The sequence below is a fragment of the Sceloporus occidentalis genome, unplaced genomic scaffold, assembly GCF_023333645.1.
Source record: "Sceloporus occidentalis isolate IW3139 unplaced genomic scaffold, rSceOcc1.0.p SCAF_3, whole genome shotgun sequence".
In the NCBI taxonomy this organism is placed as follows: domain Eukaryota; kingdom Metazoa; phylum Chordata; class Lepidosauria; order Squamata; family Phrynosomatidae; genus Sceloporus; species Sceloporus occidentalis.
In genome coordinates, this window is record NW_028316983.1 from 100,803,311 (window position 1) to 100,829,114 (window position 25,804).

The following is a 25,804-nucleotide window of genomic DNA, read 5'->3' on the forward strand; positions in this document are numbered from 1 at the left end:
AATAAATGCCATTGATTCAATCAGTCTACTCTAGTCTGGATTAACAATTTGATTCAGGATAGAATTTGAACTAAAATACCAAAAATAAATAGTTTTATTGAAAAGTAAGGGGCAACAGAAAATATTTAGATGGGCAATATTTGTAGACAAATCAATGAACAGGCTATTTAGGGATGTGCTTAAAAGAGTTTTGATTGGCTGGCAGAACTGAGATAATGTTCAGTCTCATCTAGTACAGTGTCTGCAAATCTGAAGGAAAATATTTTATAAACTCAAAGAGGTTCAAACACCATACCTTCATTTTGCCATTTTATATAAGGGACACCATTTTACTTTGCTATTGTGTTTATTGGGACTTGAGCATCAACGGATTTTGGTAACCAGGGGGGTCCTGGAACCAACCCCAGTGGATACCAAGGGTCCACTCTACTCTTATAATATGGCAGTACAAGAAAGAGATGCTAAGATTAGCAGTAGTATATCTGAACAAACGATTCCTTTAGAAGCAAAACAATTTCATTCTGCTATCTGAAAGCAGTTACTAATAGCCATTATCTTACTCTGCTAGGGAATCTACTTACAACTGCAATTCCAGTGCATTACTTGACCCTAGCAAAAACAACCTCAAGCACTAGCAGTGTTATACTAATAAAGAGAATTTGAACAACCTTATTGGAATCTAAGGCTGCATCGGCACTGCAGAAATAATTAAGTTTGACACTGCTTTAACTGCCATCGGTCAATGCTATAAAATCTTGGAATTTGTCCTTTGTTGTGTCACCAGAGCTCTCTGACAGAGAAGTCTAAATATCTCCCAAAACTATAGCTCCCAGAATTCCATAGCACTGAGCCATGGCAGTTAAAACAATGTCAGACTGCATGATTTCTGCAGTGCAGATGTAGCCTTGGACTCTGGTTTATTTAGGATGATGATGGGATTGTTTGGATTTATGATGTCCCTGATGCTCTTCTTCCTTTATAGGGGGAACAACTACTTCCAGTAGGACATTTTTCTGGGAGCCAAGTGCTGGCCAATTCCCCAACCCTGTGTGTGTGTGTGTGTGAGAGAGAGAGAGAGAGAGAGAGACATGGGAAGGGGAAGGGATGTAGAAAGTGTGTTACATAACAGGCTAAAAAATGTCATATTCGCCAAAGAGTTTATATGACCACGATGCATTAAAGGAATGACATATTTTTTTCTTTATAGAAAAACAGAGATTTTCATGATAGAGTTAGTACGGGAATCCCAAAACCAGAAAATCAAATCAAATAATTATGCTGTAATTAAGAAATCAGAACTAGCACAGAGTTTGTTTTCCTCAGAGAAATTCAGTCTTAATCTTGCATCATGACAATTCCAATTTAAATAAACAGGATTCAGATAGCAAGGTAGAGCACATTAAAATGCAACTGGAGTCTGACATTTAGGGGGGGGATGGTGCTGAGCAGAGCTCAATATATATAACTTTCTCTGAAGTCATTGGGAATGAAGCCTGAAACCTATTATTAGTAACAAACAGAGTAGAATCATTGAATCTGTGGGATTCATCTGTGTGTGGATCCATTATTGATTCAGTTGATGAACTGTAGTTAAGTCTTACCACTGGGATTCAGAGTTAAGTCTTTAGCTATATATAATGAATGCTGCATGATTTATTTCCTTTCAAAGACAAAACAACTTTTGCTATATAAATGGTTAACAGAGTGCATCTACAGTGTAGAAATAATGCAGTTTGACACCACATGTACTGCCATGGCTCTATCTTACTGAATCCAGGGATTTGTAGTTTGGTGAGGCATCAGCTCTCTTTAGCAGAGAAGGCCTTGTAAAAGTACAAATCGCAGGATTCCACACAGTGTTGCTACAGCACTTAACGTGGTGTCAAACTCCATTATTTGTATACTGTAGATGCACCCTAAGTGATCAGAAACTATCTTGGAATACAAATGGGATTTTAAAACTGAAATCCCCCAAAAGGTCTCATGCTGAGCTGGATGCACTGGAAAAACAAGAAATTAGGTCTGAGTTCCATCCTAGGTGGCCAGCCAGGTAGCTAACTGTAACATGCACAGCAGTGCTCCTGTTCCTTTAGAAATGTTTCATCCTTTGCCATCAAGCAGTGAGGGAAATGGAGAAAAATACAGCCATTATGTTTGTGAGTATAGTGAGTGCTTTAAAAGAGTAAGGGCAACTTAGGACAGATATTTTTTCCCCCTGATGACTTTATCTCTGTTTCACCTCTTTCTGACAAGCACCCAATCCTGTTCTCCTCATAAAAATAACTGCAGAATAAACAAACTCTTACATCTTACTGCAGGCAAACAAGCATACTACTTTATTGTTGGCTGGTTAGTGAACACAATTGAAACTGAAATGCCAATGTCCAAGGGGCAGAGTTGAACTCTAGTCCATAATACAATGTTCTAATATTTAACTCTTCAAGGGTCATCTCACTATACAGGCTGGTTCCCTCCCACTTCAGGATCACTTAAATAAACAGAGTCAGCATCTAGAATAGATAATGAAGTATCCATCGTCTAAGTCATGAGTGAACAGACTGTAGGGGACTCTCAAAAAATGAGGATTTTTTTATGCAGTTGTCCTGCCTTATTAACTGAATTTTAATGAGGATTCTATTCTTAAATTGTTCTTGCTCATGAAACAAGCTGTCATTCTTTAAACACAGTCTGTCATTTTCCTTTAAATCATAAATTAAAAAGACATTTTTTAAAACAACAACAACCCCAGACCAAAGAATCCAGAACTGGGAAAGAGAAGGTGGGGGACAAGCACAACTCAAGAGGGGAAAATGTTGTCATTAGTTGGAGATAGCAACCTTTGCATGTCTGTACATCCTAACTAGAGAGCCAGCATGGTGCAGATATTTGAGTGTTGGATTATGACTCTTTTCTCTCTGTCTCTCTGTCTCTCCTTTCAATTTCACCATGGGTTTGATAATGCACACATTGTAATAAGTAAAGCTGCTTTTATACATTTTGCAAAGAAAGCAAACCAGGTTGCTTTATCTGCTATACCTCTGAGTGCTTTGGCAGGTGGGCATGTGACTGTGCTGTTCTGCCTTGCCAACTGATTACTCTATGTGACAGATAACTATTACCTCCCACTTTCCCCAGTAGGTTACTAGGGCCAAGACATAAGCATTCACATTGTTAGAGATTTATTTCTTTTTCTATATTTTTGCTAGTGTTCCCTCCCCCAAACACATACACAAGGGACATTATCACACAAGGCTTTTAAACATCAATTAAAATTGGAGAATAGTATTTCTGAAAATAGTTATTGCACATTGTTGTCTCTGTCTTGTTGCTGTGCCTGTGAAGTTGTCAGAGTATCCCTTTTCATTGATGGGGAAAACCCATCAATAAACTCCTAATTGTGCTGCTTTCCCATTATTCCACAGGTGCAAAAGATTGCTGGCATGGCACTTCCAATATTGGCACCCAGATAGTGCGAGTGTCTCATCTTCTCCCCAACCTCAGCACACTTCACTAATCCCAAGCAGGCTGTTTTCTGAAGCATAACTTCAGAATTGTATTAAAGTGTGTTAAAAATAAAGATAAAGGAAAGTCATGCTGGGTAGGGCATAGGGTAGAAAGGCAGGTTTGAGGAAGAGTGCAAAAGAGAACACATGGGACCATTAGTGGCAAAAACAATGCCTTCACACCATTGCAGAGAAGTGCAAAAATAAATGCTCCTAAATTGGTATGTTTACCTTTTCTTTTACTAATGCAACTGCAGCAAGACCAATACTCATGTGGCAATATCTTACACAGATTTCCCCACCTTTTGAGCTACTGAGTTTTTCTGAATTGTTCATCTAATAAAATATCCTTATCAAACAAGAGGATTATTGGTAGGAACCCTATGAGACTTACTAATCATAATTACCAGCAATGGAGCAATAGGACTGTAGTCGCAATAAATGTCCCAAATGTTTATGATACAGTGACACAACAACAAAAATCTGAAGGAGAAAATGTTATTACTAGGGAGAGGAAAAATTCTATAGCACAGGATATAATTTATAATTATTTGAAGGATAATCAATTAATCCTTGTGGCAGAGTGTAACACAGCCAAAGAAATGTTAGACAATGTTTAAAAATCATTTGAATCATGGGTCCTACACTGCAGACATTTTGGATGAGAGAGCTGGTGAAACTGAAATGTGATTGCCTCACAAGAACTTTGAGGTATATATAACTATTCTGATCACAATCTTTAATAAATTGGGGGTTAATAGATTTGATCTTAGTGATGAACAGAAAATGGGATTTCTTACTGGAACTTTGGGAGAACATATTCTGAAGTAGCTCTGCTGGCCATGCAAGAAAAGAAGAAAATACCTGTATGGTATTTTAACATTTTTTGCCTGATGAAGAAGCCAGTGGAGCTTTGAAAGCTTGCATTATATGTTCTGTACATTTTGGCTGGCAAACAAAGGTATCACTTTTTTGTTGATTTTGGTTTTTATGTTATTTTGGGAGAACAGTTTCATGGTTCAGAAATAATGCACTGAACAAAAGGCTTCAGCGTTTCTCCATATCCAGAATTCAAATGTAGATCAAAATACTTAGGGCCTGAACATACAGGCCTAAATAAAGCTGCTTCGGGTCACTTTGGAGGTATGCTGTTTAAATGATGCATGCATCCTAAGAGGCCAGAAACTGCACCAAAGCCATGCTAAAGTCCTAAGGACTGGAGCACGGCTTTGGAGCAGCTTCTGGCCTCTTAAGATGCGTGTGTCATTTAAACAGCATACCTCCAAAGTTACCTGAAGCAGCTTTATTTAGGCCTGTCTGTTTGGCCCCTTAGTCAGATCCATCAGAGTTCCACTTCTATAACTACAATAGAAAAGGCCATTTTGCCAGAGATTTTGTCTTCCTCCAATGGTAGTTCTCCAAGTGCTCCATCTATCAAACAAAATGAGCACAACCAGCATGGCTCAGCCAATCATAGCAATACCTCTCATAAAAGAGAAAAACATTTAATTTTTAAAGAAAAGAGCACTAGTAATTGATGAATACAATCAGAAATCACCTTTCTGGATTAGTAACGTCTGTCTGTACCAGCACATTACATTCTCTGTTGCTTTCTTTGCCTTTACTGATAGTTATGTTGGGGAAAAAAAATCTAGCTAATGGATATTTCATGTGGATTCCAGGTTTGGGGTATGGTACTCTGAATTGCTACCTGATAAGATTGTGCAAAACATTGTAGATAATGGCGGGATACAGACCGCCGCTTTGCGACGGTCTCCCGCCAGCGCTATTTGCTCCGCGTGGGAGCTGCAGCAGCCAAACCGCGCGGCTGCCGCACGGAGCAAAAAAGAAGCTCCATTTCGGAGCTTCTTTCTGCGGCACACTGATGATGTCGCAAAGCGCCAAGGGCGCATTCGTGACGTCATTAGCGCCGCGACACGTCTGGACGCTATGTGTCCAGTACGTAAAGATGGCGGCGCCCATATGGAAAGGGCGCCGCCATCTTGTACGTATTCTATACGTACTAGGGTTAGGGGGGTGCGGAAGCACCGCCCCTTCCTAACCCTAGTACGTATAGAATACGTACTATATGGCGGTTTGTATCCCGCCTCTGTCTTGTCTGTTAATGACAATATGCTGTGTCTTCTGCATAGAAAAGAAGGATTTGAAACACAGTTGGTGCTCTACATTTGTCGCTTTGACTTTTGCAGTTTTGATGAATATGTTCTCTCTAGGAATCTTTAGGTCCTCCAAAGCAACTCTGCCAGATTTTGACCATAAGAGTTGTGCTGGAGAACCTAGACATTCCTAAAGAAAACATTTTTTTGTGTTTTTTAGGTCCTCCAGCATGATCAACTTCTGGCAGATGTTGATGACAGAGTTGCACTTGAGGACCTAGAGATTCCTAGAGAAACATTCTCGCATGCAAAAAGAATAGTGATTTTTATTTGAGGTGTTTCCACATCCATGTGGGTCCTTCATCCCTAACCCCCGTGAATGTGGAGGCACCACTGTACTTTTCAAAATGAGAAAGTGACCTCTATGTTAGAATTCCCCATCTTTGCATACCTATACTTAATAAATGCTAGTTTGCATTATAGTGAGTTCTTGTTTGCATGTTCTGTTTTCTTCCTGCATCATACTGTGGGTCTTTTTCTTTTCTCTCTTCTGTTAGACCATGTGTTTGATTATGCACAGATTTTAGTATGTAAAGCTACTTTTATACATTTTACAAATGAGACAAAATATATTTCCTTCTATGAAAGATTATTTTTATATGTGTGTGTGTGAACATGTGTTTAGGCTTTGCCTGAGCCTGTGTCTGGATGTTGTTTAATCTCTGCCTTGTCAAATAATTACTCTGGCTGTGAGATCAGCAATTATCTCTCACATTTCCCAACATGATTTGCCCTGTTCTGGCCACAGGGCTATTTATCAGCAAATAAGTTAATGAAAAAGTATATATATTTTCTGAAAAGATAGATTCTAGGATACTTTTCCTTCATATGTGAATGGGCATTCAGTATGAAGTCCTTTAAAAAGATTCACATCTATTCTGCTTGTCAGCCCATTATAATGGTCCTGCTAACTCATTTTTAAGACAATAGTGACAGGGGCAGTATCTGTGCTTATAAATAAACTGGAATTTAAATACTAGAGTGTGACAATACTATCACTTCAAGAATGGTATCTTTGACTTTAGCAGCTTGATTTTTGACTGATATCAATGTGAATGCAAGTACGAGAAATTAGTAAGACATTCATTCTTCATTAAAATGGAAAAGGATGTTGTTGGAGTTGAGAATCTCAATGATAGTATCCATTTCACACCTGCTAAGACTCATTGCAAGACAAAATGCACCCTGCTTCAGAAATCTACACATTTGCAAAGTTCTGAAGAAATAAAATACTCAAGAATTATGCTAATGTTTAAAAATGTTTAAAAACTGGGGAAAAAAGGTGAATTCATGACAACTGTGTTAGAAAGATGAGAATGATAGATTTAGAACATAAGTATAATTAATATACAGTAGATAGTATGTATATGTACTGATTATAATTATAAGACACACATAGTATTTAAAAAGTTATGCTGATTTAGGAAAACTTTATGAAAACAGAAATATGGAGTTCTTTGAATATAAATTTAATGGGAGAATTATATAAAAAGATGTATACTAGACTAGAAGAGATAAGGAAGTCAATGTCATGATGTCCCTATTTAATGATGATTTTTGTTTTGAACTGTTTTTGAAATTAATAAAAAACTATTATATATTTTTTAAAAATGGAAATAGCTAAGATGGATACAATTGAAACATACCACTGATACAATAACAGATGGGATGAGAATGCAAATAGAATTCAGTAAAACCCAACTAAATCAAAATGGAGTTTATACTTAGATAATGCTTTTACGATTGTACCCTTACTGTTTTAAATTATTCTCAGCACCGCCCTTCTGCTGTTTTTCTCCAATTTACCTTTAGTTTGGTAATATTATTTATCTGAATACTACATAATGCTCTGAAATTGTAGGAGAGCCTGTTAGTGGTCAAAATGGAATTGCATGTAATGTCTGTAAGAAATCACTAGAAGAATGCCAGGGTTGTACTAGTCTGACATCACTTCTCTTAAAATAGAAACTCTTTGTAGGACGTAATCCACTGAAAAATTTATGGCCCAAGATGGATGGTAAAAGGCAAAGAGGGTGACCAGAATGTCAAGAACACAGTTATATTTCAGATTTCAGTGAGGTAGGAGAGACTGTCAGAAAGATTTAAAGATCCATTCTTACATCTGTTCAGCATAAAATTTTGTAAAAGAAAAGTATGGTAAACACTTTTGTAATGATTAGTTACTTTTTCCTGCAATCATTGTAGTGATATGATCAGCATACATCAAGTTCATCTCAATCCTATCCATTCTTTTGTGAAAGGATATGTGCTTTCTACGGGGCCATTCAGACTACCTTTTACACCAGAGCAGAACCCGGATTAACCATGGGAAGTTCATATTGGCCCCGATCCTTCCACAAGCAAAAACGAGGCTTTCACACCAGTTCAGGGGCGTGGGTCTTTTGAAAGCGGAGTAAAAGCTGTATCTTTTGGGGAAAATGGGTCTGGCAAATATGAACTTGTCCAACCATGTATGGATGTGAGAGTTGGACAATTAAGGAAATGCACAAAAAGAAAATTAATTTGAGATGTGGTGTTGGAGAAGAGTGCTGAGGATACCATGGACAGCAAAAAGAACGAATAAGTGGGTCCTAGAGCAGATTAAGATGAAATTTACCTCGAGACAAAGATGGCTAAACTGAGGCTGTTGTACTTTAGTCACATCATGAGAACACATGACTCATTAGAAAAGACAATAATGGGAAAAGTGGAAGGAATTAGGAAAAAGGAGATCATTGATATGAATTTGCAGAAACTAGGAAGAGTAGTGTGGAGGATCGGGAGTCTTGGAGATGTCTCATCCACAGAGTCGCCATGGATTGAGATCTACTTGAGGTTGGTTAACAACAACAATCAACAATATTATATGGCTTTAGTGCATGCAGTGTCAGGGCTGAAGCTAGCCTGTGTGGCCCTTTGACTATGGACTTTATCACATGGGAGGAAAGCATCCTCCTCCCTTCATTAAATTGTTAATCATGCGATTGGGGGAGGAGAAATTATCATACCCCAGTGTGCTTATCTTGTTCTTGTCCCATCTGTAAACAGTGGGGACAAGATGGACCTGTTATTTGGTACTGGAACTAGCACGGGATAAGCTCCCAAGTTCCTGTGTGCCTTTAACCTATGACAAGGTCATGTGAAACTCTTATTGTAATAGCCTATTGGCAGGTTTGTCTTCTTGCTCCCTTTTCCCCCTTGGCTTTAATTCAGATTAGTGCCATCTGGGTTGTTTTAAATCTCCCTAAATATTCGCATGAATGCCTCCAATGACTACCAGTTTGAGCCAGGGCTCATTACAAGCTTTCGGTCCTGGTATTTAAAACTTTGCACTCAGCATGGTACATACCTAGAAACCTAAGAACTACAGGCAAGGATTATTGGTGGTTCCACTAATGCATATGGTTCTGTCAAGGCTGCAAGCCTTTCAGGACAATGGCTCCACAATCTTTCTTTGTATCTCCTGCTGGAGGAGGATCTTACTCATTTTCATAAAGGGCTGAAAATTCACTGGATTAAGTGGCTGAGTGTGCCTAAGGCTGTCAAGTTGAGTAGCCACTGGTGGGGTAGTGGGGATTTTACCTGTAGCGTATAATAGTGTTTTTTAAATTGCTTTGTAATTGATTGTATATATCTGTTGTTCTGCCCTTTGCTGAAAAGAGCTTTATTAATAAATGTTGTTGTTATTGTTATTGTGTCCTTCATTCTCCTCACTCAAATTTAGGTACTCCTAAGTGCAGAGGGTATCTCCTTCTGTTCAGGCATTTTACTCGCCAACATAGGAGCAGGGCCATGCCCAACAGCTCTGTCCCAACTATCTCTGCTCCCTGGCATTCACACATGCAATACGAAGGAATACTCTGTGTGTGCATGCCAGGGGATGTGGCTGCTTGGTGTATCAATCATTGGGTCATGATTGCACACCAGTCTGTTTTCACCATGGGATAATAAGCTAGAAGCTTGTCAAATGCAATGCTTGAGAACGTTACTTTTTTGGATTATAACTTTTAGAATTCTCCTGAAGAGTCTCCTGTCAAAGCTATCTCACAGCTGTTCCCAAAGTTATGGTGATACCCATCATTGATAACTATTTTTTTGGCTCAATGCATCTGCTATATTCCTTAGGCAGAGGGACAATGGCCATGTATGTTCCTATTACTGAAGACAACCGTGTCTTCTATGGAGCCCAGCTAGAGCTAGTAAGACTTTCTTTACCTACAGGCCATTCAGGCCCAGGTGACACTCTACTGTCTATACAAGGGATGGGCAAATTCAGTAAGACTGGAGGCCTATTCTGTCTCTGCGGGAACTATCACGGGACAGATCCCATCCTATTGCTATACTATCAAAATTCAATAAGAATTTTGTGGCAGGAAGCCCTTAAATCAAACAGGAAATTCTTGTTTTAAGGGGTTTTTCCTGGGTAGCTGCTGCATTACAGCAGCACACCCCAACACTAAGACAAACATTTGCTTGTTTACTGAGATCTGGTCCTGGTAATACAAGGGTTAAATTACTATTTTCCCTCCCCCATCACTTATTTTATAGCTCTGTCAATAATCTCTTTCATTACAACTTTTGCTGCAACATATGAGGACTAAATCCTACTCCATCTGGAGGATAAAAAACAGACTTCTACATAATTCAGGCAAAGCAACTCCCTCCCCATCTGATAATGGCACAAGGCAATAATAATAACAAATATACTTGACTTTCACAGATTCATGAAGAAACTAAGCAGGGTGTGCCTTTTTAATGTTGTATGGTTATGTCAATGTTAAAATTAAAAAATTACATTTCCCCCTCCCTGATACACATATGCATGCTAAAACATGATCCACATGCTTCATTCTGCACATGTATGTGTGCAATTATCAATCGGATGTGTACACAACAGTGAGCCAGATCTGACTGTGGCAATCAATGGAATAGTAGAATAACACTGCATGAGAAGAGTTTCAAAAACAGGTAACAAAAAGAGCCTGATAATTAAAGGCCATGAGACACTTTTCTCAAACTGCAGATGACCTGACCTCATTTGCCATGTTTTCTGTTTACAATGGCTAAAAGACCCTCCACCCCCCATCCCATATACACATATTAATCCGTACCACAGCAGATTATGAAAACTGAGATGTTTGTCTTGTTTATGGATTGGTCTCCAGGATGAGTTGCTGGGACAAGGCTATTGCCCTCAGGTCTTTTCTCCAAGCTTCCCTGGGGCATCTGGATTGCTACTTCAGGAAATACGATGCTGGATTTACTAGGTCATTGGTCTCAGCCAGGACTTGGAAATAACACATTAAGGGCTGCATCCTCTTGGTTGCAATGTACTCACCTTGAAAAGACCCACTGACTTGCTGAAGGGTGAGTGAACATAAATATCATCCTATTGATTTAATAGGCTTGCTCTAGTCAGGACTAACCACTAACTACAATTCAGGCTTGGAAGCAACACTGTTTTTTGTTTTTGTTTGTTGGTTGGTTAATTAATTAATTAATTAATTAATTCCTATGCCACCTTTCTCCCAGAAGGGACCCAAGGCGACTCACAAACAAAATCATATTAAAAACTCATTACAATTAAAACGTCACATAAAAACAATATAAAATTGCAAACATTAAAACCACAATAAAAACATGATACCCACCCTATATAACAAATACCCCATATAAAAAGCCGTCCCATGATCACACATTTGTTGTTGTCTGGCTTCAAGTCATCTCCAATTTATGGCAATTCTAAGGAGAACCTATCATGAGATTTTTGGGAGGTGGGAATGTGCGACTTGCCCCCAAGGTCACTTGTTACATTTTCAAGTAAGAGCATTATTTTTAACCATTTGGATGAGAATAACATTGGCAGTAGCAAGTTAATAATATATTTATTTTAAAGTTCAACAAGTCACATCATGTTGCTTTTTAAAGTAGTATTTCCAAACTTGGCTCTGATCTGACTGGGCCTTCTTATGTTCTTCCACCAAAACGTCCTTACCCCAGAGAATTAGAAAGCCTGTCTTTACTGCTCTGTATTGCCTTTACCTAACTCAGACTTCATCTGCAGTGCAGAAATAATGCAGTTTGACACCACTTTAACTGCCATTATTCCATGCTATGGAATCCTTTTCCTAGGAATCCTAGGATTTGTAGTTTGTTGTGGCACCTGAACTCTCTGGCAAAGAGGGCTAAATAGCTCACAAACTACAAATCCCAGAATTCCATAGCATTGAGCCATGGCAGTTAAAGTGGTGTCAAACTGCATTATTTCTGCACTGCAGGTGCAGTCTCAGTTCTAGCTGCCTTGATTACAGCTGTTATGATGGCTGGACGTAAGCTGAGTTTGAAAATGAGATGGGAAGAAGCTTCCTTTCTTTACATCAAGGCGGGAGGTCAACTAACATTATTCGCAGTTAGAGGTTCTGTAAAGAACCTGACTGCTCAGAGGTTCTGATCAGGAGATGAGTATCAGTTGGCAACTCTTGAGGAAAAAAATCATGGTTGTTCACTGGTGAGATAGTGTTCACAGCTGAGCAACGGAAAAAGCTCAGTCTGAAAGAAAGTGTGGGGATTGGAATTGTTTGCTGAGTGGGACAAGAAGCTATGCTGTGAAATGGCAGTGAAGCTTCAAGTGGGCAGCAGAGGCTCACATCAGAATGTTTAAGGCAGATTCTGACTAGGTAGAGTTCAGCAAATAGTCCCTAAATCAGAATCAACCTAACAACCAAAAGCAATTGAGAAAGTTGGAATCTGAGGAAGACTTGTACAGCATCCTAAGAGAGATGGGTTGCTGTTGTCAGTCAGCCAGTCAGTCAATCATTTATTATATTTGACTGAAAGCTACTGTATTATAAATCCAAAGAACCAATAAAACCCAGTAAAAGAATACAAACATACATGTGGTATAGAGTTCAGGGGAATCTTGTGTGAGGAGAAAAGCTATGGATAGCTTATTTAGTTAATTAGTTGGTGACTAAATTAGAAATAGTAACTAAGGATATTTACATTTGGGTACATTTAAACAGTCCTACTTAATCAAATAATGATAATTTAATTCTTTTAAAAAGTTTCCCACAATGAGCACTCCTCTGCTTTCTTCATCTTGGTGTCTAGTGGTGGTATCGGTTCCATGGATGTGACTAATCCATGCCACAGGGATCATGGTACCAGTTTTCTAAAAGGTTCAGGCTGTGTGTGTGATTTTTTTGTGATGGTATTTAAAATGTTATAGGCAAGCTGGCCGCCATTCACAGACCCATGTGCCTATTTTTTTTTTTTTTTTTTTGTGGGAATATAGGTGGGATAGTCTGTGGATTTTCACACTTGTTACCATACAGTATTAGTGAAAACACCACTACCAATGTTCTTTAGTTCTGTAAATATGACTTAAGATGGGATGAGAAATAAGTGGCCTTCTGGATGTTATTGAACTGCACTTCCCCTCAGCTGCAGTGCCAACAGCACTGGAGTTCAGCAACATCTAAGTAGACCCATTTTCACCATCCCTCTCTTAAATCATATTCAAGTGACAACAGGCACTCCATAAACCTCTGAGGGTTTCTGAGGCAAAGCTATAAAATCATTGACTCCAATATAACATGGGCTAGCTATATTCAAGTCATTACCTTCAGTGAGAACCTAATAATGCTGGTTTGGATGTGACATCTCCAAGACAAAAGAGTGATGGCAGCAGGGCTTAATTTGATTTTGGCCTAAGCCCTACACATTTTTTCTTGCTAGGACCAGATATGGACATTGTGAAGGGAGGCATGGACATACTTGTGTGAGAAACAGTCTCTGTTGTGAGATGCTATCCTAGATGCCTGCTTTTTTCCCCCCACACATTGCTACTTTTGCTGTCCAGGAATATACTGAAAATTTGCCAGCACTACACCTTAATATAATGCACAGCCTGGCAGTGCTTCTTAAGCACTATTGTAATGACAAATACAGTTTGGCTATGCTGCCCATTATACACAGGCTTCAGACATCCTACTCTGAGGCAATGTTTTCATATTGCTGTTTGCTGAGGAAAGGGGTTCTGACACATTTTTAATGGGACATCTCATTGTGTTGGTCTAGAATACACTGACTAGAGCAAAATGGGAGAACCTTCTGGATCAAATTTGGGCAACTGTGATGGGTCATGAGATCAATTTCTTCTTTCCAGGACACTTTGGGAGTGGCACACATATTTCTAAAAATAAAAATATGGAAGCCATTGAAAATCCATTTCTGCTGTTGAAAAGAGGGCCATTTTGATGTTAAATGAGGCTGGGTACCTCCTTCTCATCGTGAAGTAGTGGCTTGGGCATTGGACTATGACCCTGGAGTCCAGGGCTCAATTCCCTTCTTGGCCATGAAACTATTGGGATACCTGGAGCAAGTGCCTCAGGGGAAGTCAATGGCAAACCTCCTCTGAACAAATCTTGCCAAGAAAACTCCATGAAAGCCTTAGGGTTGCCATAAGTCAGAACTGACTTGAAGGCACACAACAACAACAACAAACCTCAATCTCTAGATAGTAAACTCCCACTCCTGGCTGTTATTATTTTTAAGACACTTGAGTAAGTGAATCTATCTTCAGGAGTGAGGATACAGTGGAGTTCATCACTATGAGTCTGGGCTAGGCCTACCCTTTGCTAGAGTGAGATGGCTGACACAAGGAGCAGGTGCTGGGTGGAATAAATTGGCACTGCACAGAAAGAAGTCCTTTAAAGTTTTCTGCCTTTATGTGACAAAAATCCCTTGACAAGCTTTAGGTGATTGTCTCCTTGACATGAATAGGTGACGGGGGCCAGTCCCAGTTGCCTTAGGCAATCTCGCAAGGGGTTTTACAGAGGCTTGTTTTCAAAGAACTCCCAAGCTCATGGGAATACCCTTTGAAAGCCAACAACCTGGGGAGATACTAAAGCCATAGAAGGCATATTCCAACATCTAGACAACAGAGATTTCCCCAGTTCTGAAAAACTGTTTCACACATCACCATGTTTTCAGGCAGCCATTTTAATTTTTTTAAAGACTTGCCACAAATTAGGCAGTCCTTAGGCTGGTTGTATTTTGGATGTACCTATAGGCATGCTTTCTTCACAGAGTTTGAAATGTAGCAGCTGCAGAATATCTGCTGTAAGAAAAGGCTGATGGGCTGAATCCATTCACAGTTGAATTCATGTCTTGAGGATGTCTGTTTGTGTATTAACTTTGCACACATCCCAGCTGTAAACTCTACACAGAGTCTAAAGGGTTGTTTCTTCCTATTTATGCTGTCCATTATCTATGAATATACACTGTGTTGTTCTTTAAGCACATCTCTACCTTCCTATTAGAATTTGTTCAGCCCTGCTGTCAGGCCTATGTAGGTGGTAACAATGGATAATTATGTTAGCAAGTCCTCTAACGTTTAATTTCTCTTTCGTAGAACAATCTCAATGCTGAAGCCTTAAATAGAACTGGGATGGAGTTCACTCAAAAAGTTGCACAGCTTGGAAGTTTTGTTGTTACATTACAGTGGCTAAGGTGGCTATGGGAAATCTTGTAGTCCCAAAAAAGTAACATTTCTAAGTTCTGAAAATATGTCACAAGCCAGCTCCTGGGGCATCCATTATTTCTATGTATTAAATCAAAGGAATAGCTGATCAAGTACATAGATCACTGCTCCCACTCTGCTTGGGCTTCAAAAGTCATCAAGTAATCAAACTGCATGGGTTATGTTGAATGAGATTGCCTAAACACCCTAAAGGCACCAGGTATCTGATCTTGGAAGCTAAGCAGGGTCAGCCCTGGTTAGTACTTGGATGGGAGACCACCAATGAATACCAGGTACTCTAGGCTATATTTCAGAGGAAGGAACTGGCACTGTATTTCTCCATGTAAAAAGATCTCCAGTACATAGGCAGACTGCCATTCTTATTCTTTTCTTATGCTTGAAATCACATTATATTTTCCTAAATTGATTTCATGTTTCTGCCAAAAAGTTCTTTGCTTGCCCTGATCAATTACAAATCTTTATCAGATACTTAAATATCTTGTGTTTGCTACAGTTGATTTTTATTATATGTTTACTGCCAAGGAAATGAAGAGAGATGCTTGTACAATTTTCCCTCAAGTGCCAAAATGACTTGTGGCCTTGTGGCCCCATTATTGTTGGGGCGTGAGGTTGGGGAAACCATTTGTTGCTCCATCTAGGGAAGCAAAATGTCTTGGCCAGACTCTTATCTAAATCTCCTTCTCCACATTTTTAAGAAACACGTGAAGAAAGGGGGGGCGGGGAGATTGCCATGCTTTTCTCCACCCAGTACTGCCCCTGCCCCTTGGATACCCTCAAATTCAGCATTATAAGCAAGAAGGTATGAATGTCTCCTCCACCAAGTGAGAACCTTGGTTGGCCAGTCTTTCTCATGATTATGGTTGAAATCACTCCAGGTATAAATCCTACTTATAGCCCTAATTAGAGAAGACCTACTGAATTAACTGAAACTACACAAGTGTTGTTCAGTAACTGATCCAACAGATCTATTCTAGCTAGAACTACTAACAGAATATTGTGCTAAGAGTGATGAGCGTCTGGAGTACAGTTGGCCTTCTGTATCCACATATTCTTTATCCATGGATTCAACCATCCATGGGTTGAATATATCGAAAACCCCCATAAACTCCAAAAACCAAACCTTGAGTTTTGCCATTTTATATGAGACCTCATTTTACTATGCCATTGTATTTAATAGGACATGGGCATCCACAGATTTTGGTATCCATGAGGCCCCCCTGAAACCAAACCCCAACAGATACCAAGGACCCACTCTATTTCAAACAGCGATAATGACTACTTTTACTCTATGAAAACCCAAACAAGAAAATCTCTATTAAAGGTGATATTTCATTTTCCAAAATAACTCAGAAACATGACCCTTCTCAAATACCCCACCTAAAACAACAACAACCTTCTCTGGATACAAGTACATGATTTTGGCTTCTTGTATAGTTTATCCACTTTTGGACTTAAACTCTGTGACCACACACTTATACACATCCTTCAAGACCTCCCACTCTCCAAACTGTTCTAACTAACTGCCTTCTCCTGCTGGCTTCCATGAAATAAGTGCCAGCAGCATGTTTTATACCTATCATTGTGCAGCACAATGAAGTCTGAATATTTGCTTTTCTTGTACACCATTTTGTGAGTTGTTCGTTGGGCTGTAAATGAAGTGATGGTTGTCAAAAACCATTTTAAAGTGATTTCATGCTGGTTCTACCAGTGTACTGGAGACCTCTGCATAACTCCGATCAAACAAAATTGAAAGACCATGCCCCCATGTTGTCTTCCTCTTACCCCAGTAACTTCTAGAGCAACAAAGCAGAACTTGACTTTACAGCACCCTTGAATTTTCCTGCTGCTATTTGCAGAGGCATGGAAACTAGAAGTACAGTGACATCATGTTCTATTTCCTACAAGGGCATCAGCTCACCATATTCTACCCTCAAGAAATACTGCCTGGCTAAAAGTGCACCTCACTGTTCTCCCGATCAGCTGGCTTAGCCATCAACCATGGAAAGGTATTCCAAAAAGTGCAAACAACTGCATACATCTAAGCAAACAGGTATGTAGTATTTTAGTATTTTCCTTACCACTTTGCAACTTGGAATCCCCACACATTGCACTTTTGGGGCAGTAAAACCAGAAAAATGAAAGGGCCAGTTCTCTATTGCCACACTTGCTGAGGTAAGATCAACAAGAATCATAGAATCATAGAATAATAGAGTTGGAAGAAACCACAAGGGCCATCCAGTCCAATCCCCTGCCATGCAGGGACTCTCAATCAAAGCATCCCCGACAGATGGCTATCCAGTCTCTGTTTAAAAACCTCCATGGAGGAGATTCCAGATCTGAACATTCACAACATATGCATCCTGTCCTTGGAACCCCTTGGTGGTTAAAGCCCACTAGGTGCACATCTACACTGCAGAAATAATGCACTTTGACACTGCTTTAACTGCCATGACTCAATGCTATAGAATCTTGGGATTTGTAGTGAGATTTGTAAGAAAGTTAGCATTTCTCTGTCAGAGATCTCTGGTGCCACACCAAACTACCAGTCCCAGAATTCTTTGGGTTGGAGCCATGACAGTTAAAGTGGTGGTGAACTGGATTATTTCTGCAGTGCGGATGCACCCTGAGAAGGCTTTCTTGGTATCTATTCCCAGACTCTGGGACTTCGTATCAAAGGAGACTTACCTGACCCCTTCCATGTTGCCCTTCTAGCAACAGACAAAAGACCCAGTTCATTCACATAGGGTCTTGGCAAATGAAAGGTTGCATGGCATAGCAGTTTGAATACTGGACTACAATTCTGGAGACTAGAGTTTGATTCCCCACTCAGCCATGATCCCACTTATGCAAGTCACACTCTCTCTGCCTTAGGAGAGGGCAATGACAAACCTCTGAACAAATCATGCTAAGAAAACCCTGTGACAGGGTTGCCATAAGTCAGAAATGACTTGAAGGCTTACAAGACATACATTCAATATTCAGTCAGGCACCTTAAAACCTATATTGTGGATAAGGGCTGGCTATAATCAACTAAACAAATAATCAAATAAAAATTTCAAATAGCATCAAAACCATCTCCGTTAGTTTTGATCACTGTGTGCCAGCCACCTTTCCTATAACACAGACTTGCCAGGAGTCAACATGGCCCTGTTAAAACTTTCCACCCACTATCATATTTTTCCTCCAGGAGCTCAGAATTCAATAGGAGCACCAACTTCAAGCTTTCTTTAAAATTCTCTGAGCATGTCAGGGCTTCACCAAACTCTTGAGTTTCCTCACTGACATTTGTGGAGTCAGAGAAACTCAAAGTACAGTGACCAAGGATATTAGATAATATTATATAATAATTAATAGAGAACTGTTATGTCAGCTCTTATTGTTTTGCTCAGGGGAATAAGGAGAAGATTTGAAAATTTTATTCTTTTAATTGAAACATTTCTGAGATGCAATAACTCCCACATTCAATGTGGTCCAAAGTCTTTTTGCTGTCTGAAGCAAAAGGCAAAATGATGCTCCCTCCTCCATTCCCAATGAGAAGCTTATTAGATTGCTCATTATTCTGCAATGCAATAGCATCCTTCATCCAGGCTGAAGGCAGCAGGATAGAGTTTTTAGATGATAAAGTTAGAGTGTGTGTCACACACAACTGTTCCCTCCAAAGGTGGGTGGGGAATGCCTGGGCCAGAAAGCTCAGAAAGTCTGGGGACTGCTACCATCACCATTTGTCACCACTGACAGTTGCCTCCCTGGTTAGTCACAGAATCATAGAATCATAGAGTTGGAAAAGACCACAAGGGCCATCCAGTCCAACCCTCTGCCATGCAAGAAATCTAAATCAAAGCATCCCCAACAGATGGCCATCCAGCCTCTGTTTAAAGACCTCTAAGGAAGGAGACTCCACTACACTCCGAGGGAGTGTTCCACTGTCGAACAGCCCTTACTCTCAGGAAGTTCCTCCTAATGTTGAGGTGGAACTGCTCCGGGTCCTAGTCTCTGGAGCAGCAGAAAACGAGCTTGCTCCCTCCTCAATATGACATCCCTTCAAATATTTAAACAGGGCTATCATATCATCTCTTAACCTTCTTTTCTCCAGACTAAACATACCCATCTCCCTGAGTCTTTATCATAGGGCATAGTTTCCACACCCTTCACCATTTTAGTTGCCCTCCTTTGGACATGCTCCAGTTTCTCAACATCCTTTTTAAATTGTGATGCTCAGAACTGGACACAATATTCCAGGTGGGGTCTGACCAGAGTAGAATAGAGTGGGACTATTACTTCCCTTGATCTAGACTCTATACTTCTATTGGTGCAGCCTAAAATCGCATTGGCCTTGTTAGCTGCCGCATCGCATTGTTGACTCATGTTCAATTTGTGGTCTACTTGGACTCTCAGATCCCTTTCACATGTATGGTTGGACTTGTCTATTCAGGACATGGGAAATCTCTGAAGCTCCCTCCTGAATGTCTGTCTGTCTGCTTCAGTATACACTTGGGACATTATTTTGTTAGTAAGGAGTCACTGTTATGACTTGTCTGAATAATCAGGAAAAAAAGTTTCCAAAAGTGGTGGCCAATGGCTTTCATGTCAATGGGGTGGAAACCCCAGATCTCATTTGAAACCATGAAGAAGCTATCTAAGGTATCGAAATTTACTTCCCCTCCCCCATGGATTACCATATATACTCGACTACAAGTTGACTTCATGTTTAAGTCGAGGGCAGGTTTGGGGGCCAAAATTATGGATTTTGATATGACCTGTTGATAAGTCGAGAGGAGAAACTTTAGGACATGTAACAAAGCAAACTTTCTTGGAGAAAAGCAAAGGAAAACAATGCCAACTTAACAAAATTTCAGCAGGTCCAACTATTTGTGCTTATACTAAAGGCAGGGTGGATGAGAGAACAGAGAGGGAATCAGTGTTTCTAGGATAGATTACGTTCTTGCCTTTCACCAGAGGATGCTACCTTTTCTGATAAGAATTAAAGTACAGTATTTACATTAACTCGTGGATAAGTCAACTCAAGTCTTTCAGGTCAATTTTGTTGACTAAAATTTCTAGATTTATACATGAGTATATACAGTAGGTATCTTCAAAATTCACACTAAAACCTGGAATGGTTCACTGTCGAACAGAAGCCACCAGCTGCCACTGTTCCAAAGACATTTTTTCACCTGTATCTCCTTTCAGCCTCTCTGCATCCTTCCTTCTTTAGTATCATGGTCACTACTGTTCTTGTTATTGTTGTGTGCCTTCAAGTCATTTCCAACTTATGGCGACCCTATTATGAGGTTTTTGTGGCAAGATTTGTTCAGAGAAGGTTTGCCATTGCCTTCCCCTGAAGCTGGGAGCATATGACTTGCCCAAAATCATCCAGTGGGTTTCCATGACAGAGCAGGAAACTGAACCCAGTTCTCCAGCATTACAGTCCAATGCTCAAATCACTCCACTCTGCTGGCTGTCTTTGTCCTTACTTGAAATTAACAGCCAGTCACTGTTTTCTAATGTGGCACGAACCAGATGTGGTGACGTACAGCACCCTACAATCCCCAAGATCCAAGCAAGCCATTGTTTATCCTGGATGGAGATGACTGAAGGTTGGGAAAGGCTGAGTTATATCATTGTTGCAACCACAGGTAGTCAGTGGGATGTCAGGTTTCAGTCTGAACTTTTAAAAAGCTATCCCATCTCCAAATTATGTCCAGCACTTTACGTTTTGGATGAAATCCAAAAGTTGATTCACTGTCCCACTGACATGGATTACACCAGCTGCCATTGATTCTAGCTGTCACATAGTAGCCAGAGGGCTGTGAAACATCTGTTGGCTACCATGGACAGGGCAGTGCTAGCATGTCAATACAGAATGCATCTATAGCAGTGGTGGAGAACCTTTTAGAGACCGAGTGCCCAAACTGCAACCCAAACCCCACTTATTTATCGCAAAGTGCCACGTCCCTCTGGATTTGTAATGGCAAACTCTAGTGAAGTCTGTGTTGGGACGATGGTGTGTGTGCCCACAGAGAGGGCTCTGAGTGCCACCGCTGGCACGCATGCCATAGGTTCACCATCACTGATCTATAGTGATTAAAAAGACCAGAAAGTCCTAGATTTTGTTCCTGTTCCTTTTGATTTTGGGTCCAAAACACACTGCAGAAATAATCCATTTTGAGACAACTTTAACTGCCCTGGTTCAGTGCTAGGGAATCCTAGGAACTGTAGTTTATTGTGACACTAAAGCTCTCTGAGAGAGAAAACGAAATGTCTCTCACAAACCTACATTTCCCAGAATTCTCTAGCACAGAGCAAGAGCAGCTAAAGTGGTCTCAAACTGGATTGTTTCTGCAGTGAGTTATGGATTTTGTTTTGGAGCACCATTCATTTTTGATTCATCCTAGGATATTTTCTGTCACCCCAAGTATGTTCAGAAACTTTTTGTACCAGCTCCTCAGGTTGGTTGGTTTTTAGAATCACAGAATTGTAGATTTGGAAGAGACCTCAAGGGCCATCCAATCCCACTCACTGCCATGCAGGAAATCACAATCAAAGCACTCCTAACAGATGGTCTGCATTTAAAAACTTCCCAAGAAGGAGATCCGCCACACTCCAAAGCAGCATGTTCTACTGTCAAATAGCTCTTACTGTCAAGGAAGGTCTTCCTAATGTTGAGGCGGGATCTCTTTTCCTGTAGTTTGAATCTCTTGCTCTGGGTCCTATTCTCTGCAGCTGCAGAAACAAACTTGCTCCATCTCTGACATCTTTTCAGATATTTAAACATCCTTTCCAATATTTCACCTGGTATAAAATCTAGTATACAATCGGAAAGCACAGGAACAAAATCTTAGACTTTTCAATTGGCCTGGATGCACCCTTTGGGAGATATGATGGAATAGGATGAGCTCGGGTCCTGGAAAAAGTCTATAACTCCCAGATTTTGTGAGCTGTAGTCTGAAAAGCTTCCTTTTCCATGCTCTGAATGAGCGTATTATTTGCCAGACGGGGCTCCTTTCTCCTCGGTTGTCCTGTGAATCACCCTTAGTGCCAAACAGGGTCAGTCACTCCAACACTTCTTTCCTCCTGGGCCCTGCTCACTTACTGAGCTGTCAACAGACAGAGGGATCTGAGATCCCTTTTCACTCCTCAGCTGTGAAGAAACACCATCGCAAGCGCCTCTGCATCGTTGTGTTGCCAGAAGGAGCCACTTGCGGAATAGGGACAACCCAGAGAAGGCAGAACAGTTCTTCTGCCTTGAAGGGGAGAGACAACCCAGGCTTCCACAACCTCTTTGCTTTTATGCAGCACAGGCTTGGACCATCGTTGGAAGCAGCAACAACCATCTACAAACTCCCTTAGATTACCTGGGCATTGGCCACATCTGTGTACACTGGTTGTTTGGGCAACCAACACCCCCCCTCCGATCCATTTGACACCCCCCCCCCCCACCACCATCTTAATGTGCCACACTTTTCATTTCCTCAGCTTGTAATGCAAGGCGAGTACATTTTGCACACAGAACCCCCCCCCCCTTTCCTCTGCCAAGGAATTGGGCTGATCCTGAGCATCTGAGATGATGATGATCTCATGAAGCTTCCCCCCTTTATGTATCTATGGCGTCAGTAAAGAGCGAAAGCGCTGCCAAAGCGGGTTATCTCTCAGTGTGTCCCCTTGACTCACCTCCACGAAGTAGAAGCAGGGCAGGAGGGTGAGGCTCTCCTTGGGGGCGGCTTTGCTCCGGGGCCTCTCCTTGGCGGCCATGGCGGAGGCGGAGGCCGGGAGCAGGCGCGGGGCCGGGGCCAGAGGCGGAGGCGGCGAGGGGGCAGGGATGGCGTTGGGCGTCGTGGCCGCAGCGCTGCCAGGCAGGCGCCCTCCCCGTCCGGCGGTGGCCAGCCAGTGGTGGCGGGGGTTGCCTCCCTCGCAGCCGGCGCTGGCGGCGGGGTCCCTGTGTTGGAGGAGGGGGCAGCCCAGGGGATCTGGGTTCGGGGGCGGGGGCAGCAGGAGCACGAAGCCCGGAGGGGGGCCCCCCGGCTGCCTCCCCGCTCCCTGGGCCAGGAGCCCCTGATGCTGATGCTGCTGCTGCTGCTGCTGCAGCTGCTCCTTCTCCAAGGCGGCGGCGGCGATCAGGGCCTCCTCGGTGGCTCCGGACAAGAGGGCCCCCGCCGCCCTGCCCCTGGGGGCGCCCCCCGGCGAGGCTCGGGCCAGGCGGCTCCGTCGGGCCAGATGCATAGGGCTGGCGTCAAGGCCCCCCGCGCCCCATGCGGGGAGGGCTCCGCTACATCAGAGAGCAAGGCCTTCCTCCTTCCGCCTCCTCCTCCTCCTCCTCCTCTTCTTCTTTGGGGAGCAGAGCAGGGGAAGGGCCCCCAGGGAAGGAAAAGAGGCAGCCAGGCGGGAGCAGACAGCGATGGCCACCGAGAAGGAAGAGGAGGGTCTCCGGGCTTCACACGTTACGCGCGATCTTACGCGTTCCCTCCGCCTCGCCAGGCGAGGAGACCCACGGGATGGAGGACACTCGCAGGGGCTGGAGGACACCACCAAAGACAAGCCCATCTATCTATCTATCTATCTATCTATCTATCTATCTATCTATCTATCTATCTATCTATCTATCTATCTATCCATCCATCCATCCATCTATCTATCATCTGTCTGTCTGTCTGTCTGTCTATCTATCATCTATCTATCTATCTATCTATCTAATGTGTGTGTGGATATATGTATATGTGTGTATGTATATATACACGTGTGTGCAAATGTATGTACACGTATGTATATGTGTATGTATATATGTGTATATATATGTGTGTGTGCATCTCTCTTTCTCTCTCTCTCTCTCTCTCTCTCTCTCTCTGTGTATAGGTACACACACACACACACACACACACACTCCTATAGAAGTAAATTCCTGCTTCTGGGCCATGCCCAACATGGGGGACATTTGGGCATTCCTCCTGGACAGAAAAAGGTGGAAATGGAGGACAGGTCCTGGAAAAGGAGGAGGTCTGGTGGTCACCCAGCAACATGGGAGGCATTCAAGGAAAGTGTAGGCCATGACTAACTAAAAGCTGGTGTATACTCACATAGATGTCAATTCATGCTTCCGAGTCATGCTCCCAATGGAGGGTGTTTGGGGGTTCTTCCTGGACAGGAAGCTGAAATGGAGGACAGGTCCTGCAAAGGGAGGAGGTTTGGTGGTCACACAGCAAAACGTGGGGCATCCAAGGACAATGTAGGAGGTTCAAGAAGATTGTAGAACATGGCCAACTAAAAGCTTATATATGAGCTTTTAGTTGGACATGTCATATAACACCATTCATATAGATGCAAATTCATGCTTCTCAATTGTGCTCCAGATGGAAGACGTTTTGGAATTCCTCCTGGGCAGCAGGCTGAAATGGAGGACAGGCCTTGGAAAAGGAGGACCGCTGGTCATCTTGCCCTTAAGCGGGTTCAAATTGCTGTGGCCATGGCTTTATGGTTCTTCTCTGAAGTGATGCTACGCATGGGCTGCCCAGGGCTGGCATAATGGTGGTGCCGGAACAATGCTAGTCTTTGATAGCACCTGAGCTGGTATGGTTCCAACCTAAGAAAACCGTGGGATCTGTAGTTTGGGGAGGGACTTTTCCAATTATCTTCTAGAAAACTGGAGTGGTGCCCTTCAGGGATAGCGCACCAGAGGATTCATACATGTGAGGAAGTAGGCTCAAAAGTCTAGAGAAGATCATGCTTACAAATCTCAGGATTCCCACAGCAATTGAAATGGTACCAGACTACTATAGCCGGGCAGCGTGTATACATCCTTAGTCATTCTGCCTGAGATACAATGGTTTGCAGTGGACTCTGTCAGCTGATATTTTCATTTGTCAATAAACAAGCAGCATCCATATCCCTTCACAACACAACACACCCCTGACCAAGTTAGATTTGGGCAAAGTAGGGTGAGGACAGTTTAATACATGGCTGGGAAACCAGGGTGGTTAATGGTTTCCACTGTATGGGATGGTGATTCTGCTCTGGTTTTTAAGTCCAGACTTTGAAGGAACTGTCCAGGATGCTAGACCTATTGAGGTGTGTATGGGAGTTCACTTTTAGCATTTTGGATGGCTCTTTTAAACTCTGGACTAAAGCCCAGAATAAATTCCAGGAGCTGCCCAAGGTGCTGAAATATAATTAAATTCCTCATCCTGTATCCTCGAAATAGGTTCAGCACCTTGAATAGCTCTTTGAAGGTGGTGGAAGCCACACATAGGATGAGGAAGGAAGTGTGCCTGATGTCTGGATAACTGCTGACAAACAGAATTGATATTCCTGGGCCACATATAAAACTTACTATGTTCTGCATGCTCCAGGTTTTCACTCTGAGTTTGCATTTGATTAAAAAGAAATCTTACATTGCTTCTGTGTAATATGCAAAATGGTCTCCAGTCATTGAGAAGACCATGAAGGAGGAGCCTATATAGAACATTCAGTAGTGTAATCACAAGAGGGTTGAGCTTAAGTCTGTTTGTGTGGCGCTTTCTCTGGTTATTGAAGAAATTCAATCAATCAATCAATCAATAATTTATTATAGTCATAGACCAGCATATACT

At 41.7% G+C, this 25,804-nt stretch overlaps 1 protein-coding gene across 1 annotated transcript in view; it reads right to left on the reverse strand.

Moving 5' to 3' along the window:
• LOC149316488 (phospholipid phosphatase-related protein type 4-like) overlaps positions 1 to 23,526 on the reverse strand; it is a 64,424-nt gene extending 40,898 nt beyond the window's left edge. Inside the window, exon 1 of the mRNA XM_089515650.1 lies at positions 22,896 to 23,526. Within this exon, the coding sequence (XP_089371776.1) occupies positions 22,896 to 23,444 (549 nt within the window). The 5' untranslated portion in view covers positions 23,445 to 23,526. The remainder of the gene's footprint in view (positions 1 to 22,895) is intronic.
• Between the last annotated feature and the right edge of the window lie 2,278 nt (positions 23,527 to 25,804).